We start from the raw sequence: 10,983 nt of genomic DNA on the forward strand, positions 1-10,983 counted from the left end.
CCCCACTGCTTCAGGAAAAATTATTATATTAAGACACCTGACGTAAATTTGCATCGAAAATATCACGTGATAACTCGAGTCCGAAACGTATGTGTCAGTTGTCTTGATACAACTATTGACCCCACTGCTTCAGCGACCCAATTTACACACTGTAGCTGGCGTATTAAGACACCTGATGTAAATTTGCATCGAAAATGTCACGTGATAACTCGAGTCCGAAACGTACGTGTCAGTTGTCTTGATACAACTATTGACCCCGCTGCTTCAGCGACCCAATTTACACACTGTAGCTGGCTGTGTTTAATAATTCAGTTGGCCGTCTCTTTTCTCTGTCTTTCTCGCGTAGAGCTGCGGATTTGAGTATAAATGCAAGCAAACTCCTCCCTCTCCTCTCTCTCCATCTCTATCTATCTCTCTTTCTGAAATTGGAGCTCTGCTGTTCCAAAGAACGAGGTTGGACTGGTAGCAGAGCTTCAAATCCGAGAAAACTTGATTTTTCTTTTTTTAACGCCCGAGTTGCTTTAAATGAACAGCTATAGCTTTTGATGGAGTACAGAGAAATGAAAGGAATCAAAAGATGCCATAACTTTTCTTTTCTATGCTTTCCCTTTAAGTTCTGCAGCTGTGTGCTCCAAGCCTTGGTCCTCTGACCGAATAAAGCAGCAGGTTATTACCTGACAATGGCTTAGCTCTGTCCCTGAGATCTCTGAAACCAATGCATGGCTCCTTTTCGAGCTCTGTTTGCATCAAGCTGGGGTTTTGCTCCTCTGCAATGGTAAGCAATAAGAGTTTATGATAAACAAGCTTTTCAAATCATGTTCAAATGTTGATATTTGGATAGAAACTTTATGATATGTACAAAGTTTGCTCCTTTTTGATAAGAAATGACACTTCAAGTTGTTTAAGATTTCACAATGAACTCATGAGCTCAACACTTTGCTGAACATTGATTTCTTTTTTGCTTTTGGCGAAGAAAAAAGATGAATTTTGGTAAGAAGCAAAAGTTGGGAGTAGATAACAGGAGTGTAGAATCTTTGAACTGTCACACTTCATGCTTAGCTAATGCAGATTGGCATCAGATTAGTTCATCTCTATGCAACTGGAACCAGCCATCTGATGCAAAAAGTTTAAGCTTTTTAGAGGCGACAAATGCTTCTTCTTGCGCCATTGAAAAACCTGAGCCTTTGAACTGGAACCTGTCAGATTCAGCAGAAAAGAGTGAAATTTTCTTGACCGCGGGATCGGCAATGCTTCCACTTAGTCTCTCTCACTTCTCTTCTGATGTGGGATTCATTGAGAGAGCTGAAGATGCTCAAAATCTGATGAATGATGCAGGAAAGATTGAAGATTTGAAAGATAAATCTAAGCTGAATGATCACAGCTCCAATAGTGGGCGTTTAATGAAGGATCAATCAGAACTAGAGTCACCTGAATCTAAGAAAAGGAAGAGGAACAATCAGGTATAAATTATTTAGTTTCATAATTTGATTGGATATAGGTAGAAACCAGCACAGACTTCAATCCTTAGAATGAGAGAAATAAAACCAATATTCATTGCTCATAAACAAGTTTGATGTTATCTAATGACAGGAAATGGGGTTAAATAAAACACAAGATACTGCTCAATTTCCATCTGATGCTGCTAACGATGTTGCTGAAAGTAAACAGAAACCTGAGAAGAACAGCTCAACAATGGCGACTGTGAAGCCTTCAGGGAAGAATTCAAAAGTGACAGGAGAAGCTCACAAGGAAGAATATATCCATGTGAGAGCTCGTAGAGGGCAAGCTACTAATAGCCACAGCCTTGCTGAAAGAGTAAGGCTGATTTTCATATGAAGTGGCTTGATTTCTACAATGGTGCAAAACAGCAGACATGAATGAATAGGATCTCATTTGGCTCGATTCATTAACTATGAATTAAGTACAGACAAGCTCAAATTCATTAACAAGATGAAATATCTTTTCTACGTTCATCTCATTTATTATAGTATTAGATGAACTAGAATTACATGAGAATACATGAGAAAAATGTGTTTTCATAATGTTTTCTCTTAAGAATCAGTGATTTTGAAAAATGTGCTGTCAAAGATTTTACATTATATTTGAGGATTATTACTAGTAAAATAAACCAAGAAAAATGAACTTCATACATTCATATATGTAACTAAATAATTATATATGTTTATATCTAATAAGGTGAATTTTGTTCGTGTTAAGTTCTCGTTTGTGTTCAATTTCGGTTTGTTTAATTTTAATAACCCAACTGAACACGAGGAATTACCGAGATGAAAACGAGTTGTTTGCAAACATGAAGCTTTGTTTACTCTGCTAGTTCCATTGTAGCTCCAAGGAAACTAAAAGTTTTAGTGTTTCTGAGCCGATAACTCTTTGGAGCAGGTACGAAGAGAGAAGATTAGTGAAAGGATGAAGTTTCTTCAAGATCTTGTTCCAGGTTGCAGCAAAGTAAGCTTTACTTCTAATGCTACAATTCTTCTAGCTGCTTCCTAATGACTGTGTAGCTGCATCTTTTTAAATATTTATAGACTTTCTTTTTTTTAAGATCACAGGAAAGGCTGTTATGCTTGATGAGATAATCAACTATGTACAATCACTCCAACGACAAGTCGAGGTAATATGATCTCATAAAACTATATAATTTTAAGTTTCCTTGTAAAGTTGAATGTGATCACATAGTTTTCTTCTACTAGTTTTTGTCGATGAAGCTTGCAGTTGTGAATCCAAGGTTGGACTTCAGCACAGAAGTCTCTAAAGATGTAAGATTTAAATTGTACTGATCATAAGTTAAGGCAAAAAATAAATAAATAAATAAAAACAATCCAAATCAATTTGATCAGTGCTTTTCTTTCATAATTGCAGTTGTTTCAAACCAGGGGTGCTTCTTTATCTGGCCTTGGATTTTCACATGATTCGATTAGTCAACAGTTAAATTCAATTCATCAAGATTTGATTGAAGTTGGGATGACTGAAGTTATGAATCCAACTGATTTATTTAGAAGAGAAATAAAGGTTCAATTGCCTCCAATCAGTGCTTACAAAGAAGCTGCGCAGCAGGTATAGCTAATGTTAATATGTAGATATAGATATAGATATATATATATATATATCATATAATGGATTATTAGCTAATATTTAATAAAGTTGAGGGAGGAGGGGTAAGCGGTGATGCATAATTCTGTAATTCTGTGAATTTGTTTTTCTTGAGATTTAATTGTAATTTCTAGAAGAGAAGTGTTAATACATGATTTATTTATTTTTTAATAATTATCATAGATGTTTTTTGTTTTTTTACTATTTTTCTTATAATTTATCATTATATATATATATATATATTATAATTCAAATATTTATACTTATTCTATAAAATAGAAAAAGTATTATAATTCAGGATGTAAATGAACCGAGTATTTAGAATTCAATTTTGTTTGGATGCTTTAATGGGGCTTATGTCAAGTTTTAACATGAGCCTAGCTTAAAAAATTATGCTGTATTAAACAAGCTTAATATAAAAAATTAGTAAGCAAATGCAATAATTGGTCTCCCTGCATTCAGAGCTGGACAAAGAATCTTTAGTGGGGATCAAACTCTACAAACCAAACTGAGCTAATAACTTTTGAATTCATTTTCATTTTAGGTGTAGAATAACCATTTCAGTGAAAGGGCATTCATTGATGTTAAAAGCTTTTATTGGATGTGAAATTTGAGTTGTAGCCATCTTTGCTAAGAGGCAGAGTGTTGGCCTTCTTTCTAAAGCATCTCCCATTACAGCAGATAGGATTTTGTATTGATGTAAAAGGAAGTAGGTTTGTGTTTTTTTCAAAAATAAAGCTGAAAGAGACAAGGAATTCGTATGAACTATCAAAGATACTTTTTTCTGCATCAAAATGAACTCTTACCAAACAAGTAAACTTTGTTATTTTTGAATGTGAAATAACTTTATAGAACATTTGACTGAAACAAACAAAAAGTCAGGGGCTTTTTGGATTTTTTCCTAACAATTTGCTTTAGAAAAGCTGTTTTTTGAAAAATATAATAGCAATCATGGCACATATAACAACTTGTACAATTTGTAACAACAAAATTAAAAAATATATGAGTTATATGCAACAAAGTAAAATATTAACGTACAATACTAATTTTGCCTTTCTACTATATCTATAGATGCCTAATGCATGGGATGATGATCTCCAAAAAATTGTTCATATGACATATGGCAACAATCCTCCTCTCAAAACCCAAGATTCGAACGGCACGCCTCGCAACGGTTTCTGCTTGTAAACAAAACGAAGGAATTTCTTGTGCTATGCTATCATCAATGTCGGTCCCACTCATGGCCTTGTCTGTCAAAGCCAAATTTTATTGAATATTTCAAAAGTTAATGTAGGAGAATAAGTCTCCCTTGGCATAAAATATTAAATTCAGAGCTAATTCTGTCAGTTTGCTTCTAGTTTAGTAGATTAGTGGCAGCTTGGCTATATGAAACAGCTCAATTGTTCACTGTATATCTGATATCTATCAGTGTTGGATCTTGTAGAAATTTGTTGGAAGCCTTTTTATCTTACATACTTCAGCTCCTTTTCTTTTTCCAGCCAGGATGAACAATTGAGATTCTTCACTTTATTTCTAATCAATATGTTGCTGATCAATCTAATGATACTGAAATGGTGAAGAAAACAGCTTTGGCAGCTCATACATTTACACAGTAATAAATGTGAGTTTAAATAACATAAAAATATAAGTTCTATAAAGAACTTATGGGTCCATGGTGATGACACAATGAAATATAATTGCTGCTAAACGTTATGAGATGTTTTATCTATATGAAAAGTTATAAGAAAATGATCAGTAAGATGGTGGAAAGGACCATCATTGACTGCTGCAAGGTGTCCAAAGGCCAGCTGCCATTCAATGTACAGTCTAGTTTTGTTAATTAATATTATTATTATTATTGCTTCCCGCATTTCTACTTGTTTCTGTGACTTGGCTATGATGGAAATCTTTAAAACATAGGCAACAGATGGTTTTTGAATTTAATATATATATAAACAATTTTGATGAGATCTATAAAGGTTGTTTATGTTCAGTAAAAATTCAACAAGAACACAGTTTTAAATCATGTAAGCCAGAGAATGGGACAGATTTAGGAGCTAATAACAGCTGTGAATTGTTTTTAGTTCTCTTTGGTTTTTGTCGTATGCTGACAAATTTCTTTTTTATTTTATTTTAAAATGACTTTGATACAAAGTTGGAGTGCGACGTGAACGGTATCAACTAAACAAAACAATTCATACACAAAGAGATATATATATATATTCAAAGGAATGGTCGGAGTCGATTATACGAGCTCCGGTCATTCCTCATGCGCATATATGGGGGGCTATTAGTACATGGCGCGTGAAAAATCTATATTTGGGTTTTTGCAAAATACTGATTTCCTTTTTAAATTATATATATATATATATATGCAAAATACTGATTTCCTTTTTAAATTATATATATATATATATATGCAAAATACTGATTTCCTTTTTAAATTATCTTCGATTCCCTTCGAGTGTAGGGGTGATACTTGAATTATAGGTACATGAGAAATGGTCGGGGCTCGTATCATAGCCTCTTGCCATTTCTTTGAAAACATTATTAACCAGAGATGGTAGAGAGGATGTCCCAAGCAAAGTCGTCAAAATCTTGTGGCCGCTTGTTTTGTGCCTGTAGGCCCCATTCGCCGTCACTACCGTTGGTCGTCATTCATGTTGGTTGGGTTTGATGTCATCGTTGTTGTTGTTGAGTTGCCAATTTGTTACCTATTATGTTGCCTTGTTATCCAAATAATTTTTCGTCTTATATCATATGGATGAACTAAGAGATGAGAAATCGAAGGACTAGGGCAAACAATAATAGGAACAAACAAAAGAAGCCTTCATAAAGCTACATGTTTGCATTGATAATTTTAAAGCATATGTTCGGAATGCTTTAAAGGCATAAGTATGAAAGAGACTCTACGAAAGCTAATAACCAGAGAAATCAAGTTAATGTACCTGTTCTAGACTTTGCATTCTTCTATAAGGGCAAGCCCGATATCTAATTGCATCTTAAGTAGTGAAGACTGCTTAAGAAAACTCGATTATAGTAATAATTTGTTCTCAGAAAAATCAAACGTCGTTGTCAAGGAGAGGAATGTTAAAGTCCTATCATAAAGGTAGCAAATTTTTAAGGATTTTGAACTATCCTAAGGTTTCATAGTGTCGTTGATGGTATAGTTAAGGTTCATCCTTTTACTTCAAGTTTGGAATGTTCGTCTCTGCAAAACAGAGTAAGTACATCCTAATAACATGTAAATTAAATCTAGAACGAGACCTTACTTCATTTTCTTCAGCTGCCTTGGTTCTTGTCTTCAATAGTCTTGCAAAGCATAGTTAGCATGGAATGTTTGTTCATTAAATTAGCTTATTTTTATTTTTAGGTGACCTAGTCAAGATGTCTATGGCTCTCCCGTTTCAGGGCCATTAGGTGTGTTGGTTTACTTAATCTGAAAGGTGGTCAAATCTACTATGACCAGAAGATTTTTGTCTGCAACCACAGATTATATCATTCAAAAGATCTTTATAAACCTGGATAGCAGGGTTCAAGTTATGTTTGGTGATCTTTGTTTATTAAGGTTTCATTTTAGTTTCAATATCTTTTTTAGATTTTAGGAGTTAATAAATTTTAGATTGCTTAGGACTTCTTAGTAGATTAAATTTTAATTTTTGTCATTTATTTTTGTTTGGGATGACCCGGTCAAGATCTCATGGTTCTGTCATCTTGGGGTCATTGGGGTTTGCGGTTTGATTAGTTATAAGTGACTGAAAGATATTTTGTAATCAGTCATGTGTTGCCTCCTCCAAAATACATTCTCAAACCTTGTTTAATTTTGTGGTTCAAGTTTAAATTTTAATGTCTTTTAAGGTAAATTTTATGTCATTTCATCTTGGTTGGTTTCGTACTTTAGCCCAAATCATTCTTGACTGAGGTTAATTGTGCTTGTATTCTCAAACGTGAAGCAAAAAGCCCTCCTTAACTTTCAATCACCTTAGTCTAGGTTGATTTTAAATTAGTTCAAGTTAGGCTGAACTGATTTGCAATAAGTCTCTGGATAATCGAGTTAACCTGAGTCACACTAGTTTTACCTCAGATTATCTTCATAGTATTGACTCAGTTTAACTTAGTTTAATTAGGATCAAAGTAGTCTTACTTAGCTTAAATTGGCTTGAAATAAAACAAGTTAAACTAGGTTTGGTTAACTTAGGAGCAAGCTAGGTTAAACTGTGTTGATTAATGTAATACCCCTAGGTGGATTCAAATTTAAGATAAATTAGGCTTGGGTGAAGCCTAAATTAATTTAGACTTGAATATTCCTTTTAAGTCTAAGTTGAGTTAGGCTTAAATCGATTCCTAATTAAACTGGTTTAATTCAAGCTTTAAGTCGAGTCTCAAATTGAGTTAGTTGAAGTTAAGTCTGATTAATTCGAGGAGAAAATTATCTTGGTTTAACCTATATTAGGTCAGATTATCCGAGCCCAAGTTGAGTCAGGTTAATCCGATGGTTTGAGGTTAACCTGAGTTAGGTTGGATTAACCCTGTTGTTTAATTAAATTGGGTTAATCTGAGTTAGGTCAGGTTGCCTGGGTAGTTCAATTAAATTGGGTTAACCCAAGTTAGGTCAGGTTGACTCGGTGATTCAGTTGAATTGTGTTTACCTGAGTTAGGTTGGGTTAACCTAGTTATTTAATTGATTTAAGTTAATATTAGGTTAACCCGAGCTAGGTCGGGTTGACCCGGTGGTTCAGTTGAATTGGGTTAACATGAACTACGTCGGGTTGGCCCTATGATTCTGTTTGAGTTAGGTCGGTTTGACCTGGTGATTTAATTGATTTGGATTAACCCAAGTTAGGTTTGGTTGACCCAGTGGTTCAATTGAATTGGGTTAACTCGAGTTAGGTTGGGTTGACTCGGTGATTCAGTTGATTTGAGTTAACCCGAGTTAGGTCAAGTTGACCTGATGGTTTTGTTGAATTGTGTTAACCCGAGTTAGGTTAGGTTGACCTGATGGTTGGATTAACCCAAGTTTGGTTGGGCTCACCTAGTGATTCTGTTGAATTGGGTTAACCCGTGTTAGATCGGGTTGACCTAGTGATTCAGTTGATTTTGGTAGTTTAGTTGAATTAGGTTAACCTGCGTTTGGTCGAGTTGACAAGATGGTTGGGTTAACTTGAGTTAGGTTGGGTTGACCCGATGATTCATTTGATTTGGGTTTAACCCGCGTTATGGGTTGACTCGATGGTTTAATTGAATTGGGTTAACCTGAATTAGGCTAGATTGATCTGATCTTTCAGTTGAATTGAATAAGTCTATATTAGACTATACCTAGTAGAGATTCAATTAAATTAGTTATATGTGAGACCTGGTTAGGTCTAGGTTAAACCTAAAGGGATTTATTTTGAACTAAGTCTAAGTTAGATTAGACTTAGGTTTTAGGTTCAATGTAAATTGAACCTAAAAAGATGGCTAAGTTTAATGTAGGTTAGACTTAGGGTTTAGGTTCAATGTAGGTTGAACCTAAATCTAAAAAGGTTAGTTAAGTCTAATGTAAGTTAAAATTAGGGTTTAGGTTTAATGTTGGTTGAACCTAACGAGATTGACTAAGTCTAATGTATGTGTAAACTTAGGGTCTAGGTTAGGTTGGTTAAATCTAATGTAAGTTAAACCTAGGGTTTAGGTTCAATCTTGTTTGAACCTAAAAAGGTTGACTAAGTCTAATGTAAGTTTAGACTTAGGTACGGTTGGTTAAGTCTAATGTAAGTTTTAGGTAAAAATTGGTCATTTTAATTTTAGGGAAAGCCCCTGATTTTAGATATACCAGAAAATGTTCCCAATGGTGGGAAGAATTATTCCTGAAAATTTCATATTTTTTGAGTTTATATTTAATTTTCAATATGTACAATACTTTCTGGAGTATTTAATTAATTAAAAATTAAATATAATTCAGTTATTTTTAATTTTATTTCTTTTATTTTCTCCTCAGCTCACTGAGTTCAGAGATATTTTTATTTTATTTTTTGTGATTTTTCTATACAAAGTTATGTATTTTTTAAGTTACGTTAAATTATTTGGCTTTAATTAAATATGAAAAAATGGATTTTCCTACTTAACCCGGTCAGCGTCGCCCCATCCTTGTGGAGTCAGTTTCTCTTGTTTGCTTTCTGCACATGTTTTTCTTAGTTGGTTTAAGTCTCTTGAATTCTCATTTCATGAAATATTTATGTAAAGCAATACATTTTTTTTTACACATTTAACACCTAAACTTTAATTTTTACATTATGCAAGTCTTTCATATCTTTTCATGCATAGGTAAAGTGGATATATGTAATTAAAGTTTAGGTATTAGATATAAATATGTAGTAATGGGTGGTATGTAAGTAAATGCCACTAATTAATTTTAAAATTTTAATATAAATTTATAGAATAATGAGACGCAGTGATACATTTAAAATATATTTTCCTTATGAAAATACTATCAAAATATTTTCTTAAATGATGATATTAAAATATATTTTAAATGTGTGTATATATATATATATATATATATATATTATAGCTAAGTCTCAAATATTTGAATGTTATAAATGTGAAATGTGGGTGCTAGATGTGTATACATGGAATACAGTGTTTATGAATATGCATATTTAACATTTAGAACTTGAGTCTTAAGCTCAAATATGGATGGCTTGTATCATAGGATTATCTCAATTCTATTTTCTTCAGTCTTGTGGTTGGAAATATCTAAATTGTTGAGATATTCGTATGGGTTATGGAATTGGCCTATAAGATTGGATGTATCGGGGAATATGGGCAATGGTGGATAATACAATACTCGTGCTAATAAGATTGTACCAAGCCCCCCTAACCTAATGACATCGTGAAAGTTTAGGGCTGGAACTACTAATAGTTAATAACTGTTTGAAAATGGCTTTTTTTCATTCTTGAGTTGTTGGTGGCTCTAACCCATGGTTTGATGGTTTGTTGATCATTTCTTTGTGATATTAGTTATTAGTTATTGGAGCATTCATCGATGCTCCGGTTTCCTGTTGGATTGTTATGGATGAAAAGCCTAAAGCTGAGCCCATCCCTAACTAAATTATTTAGACCCAGTTCTGATTTTTCGTATATCTATCTCCTAATTTTATACAAATGCACGTGCTTATGTTTTTCATATTTAAATTTCAAATATTAAATGTTTGTCTAATTCTTATGCACTTGTAATATATAATTGCAATTTTTTTGAAGTATCGTCAGAGACGACAGGTATGCAATAGCTCTTTCCCTTTTACGAAACTTTATTATATATGTTTTGTTTATATATATATCATAATATTATTTCGTTTGACAAAATAAGTTTCGGATGAAACCCTACAACACATGACTAACACATTCTTTTGACAAAATAATTTAACAAATTTCAAAATTTTGTAACAAAACACTTTCAATTAACTGAAAATACTTAAAACTATAAATTAATTCAAATTACTCATAAAAGTTAAAATATTAAAAATAACACAATAGTAATAATTCACCATTTTGAATTTACTAGAATCTCTTAGATGAGGTAACTCATGGTTTCTAAAAAGATTTAGCAGCTTCTTTAGACCAAGTAAATTTAAAATTAACAATAGTGTCAGGACGATAGAACCATGGGACCATAACTGGCATCATGTTCTTCAGTTATTTTTAACAACGACAGACAACAATTCACATTACAGTTCACAAAATCATAATAAATAAATAATAAAGAACTTAGGATAGGTTTTTGAAGGCATTGTTTCTCTCTTCCCTCCTCTTTTCACAGAGCGAGACGACGACGCGATTGAGCAAAGATCAACATTCGAACGATGATCAAGACCAAAACATGAAGTGAAGGAAGATCCT

General features: G+C 33.2%; 1 protein-coding gene across 4 annotated transcripts; it reads left to right on the forward strand.

Moving 5' to 3' along the window:
• The first annotated feature begins 299 nt into the window (after window positions 1-299).
• LOC110018361 (transcription factor bHLH49) lies at window positions 300-4,520 on the forward strand. 4 transcript variants are annotated; one of them, XM_020715649.1, is made up of 9 exons: window positions 300-453; window positions 534-775; window positions 974-1,460; window positions 1,591-1,815; window positions 2,398-2,463; window positions 2,561-2,629; window positions 2,709-2,774; window positions 2,878-3,072; window positions 4,180-4,520. In XM_020715649.1, the coding sequence occupies exons 3-9, from the start codon at window positions 981-983 to the stop codon at window positions 4,294-4,296; spliced, it is 1,218 nt and encodes a 405-aa protein (XP_020571308.1). In that variant the 5' UTR covers window positions 300-453; window positions 534-775; window positions 974-980; the 3' UTR covers window positions 4,297-4,520. The 4 variants fall into 4 exon arrangements, with proteins under 4 accessions (XP_020571308.1, XP_020571307.1, XP_020571309.1 ...); XM_020715648.1 differs by having other exon boundaries at window positions 300-775; XM_020715652.1 differs by lacking the exon at window positions 300-453 and having other exon boundaries at window positions 681-775; window positions 1,069-1,460.
• The last annotated feature ends 6,463 nt before the right edge of the window (window positions 4,521-10,983 follow it).

This window comes from Phalaenopsis equestris, unplaced genomic scaffold (assembly GCF_001263595.1).
Source record: "Phalaenopsis equestris unplaced genomic scaffold, ASM126359v1 Scaffold000016, whole genome shotgun sequence".
NCBI lineage: Eukaryota > Viridiplantae > Streptophyta > Magnoliopsida > Asparagales > Orchidaceae > Phalaenopsis > Phalaenopsis equestris.

Coding starts and splice junctions, on each gene's coding strand:
- LOC110018361 (XM_020715648.1), top strand. CDS start 981: ATGAATTTTGGTAAGAAGCAAAAGTTGGGAGTAGATAACAGGAGTGTA. Junction 1,461..1,590: donor AAAGGAAGAGGAACAATCAG/GTATAAATTATT, acceptor ATCTAATGACAG/GAAATGGGGTTAAATAAAAC. Junction 1,816..2,397: donor GCCACAGCCTTGCTGAAAGA/GTAAGGCTGATT, acceptor TCTTTGGAGCAG/GTACGAAGAGAGAAGATTAG.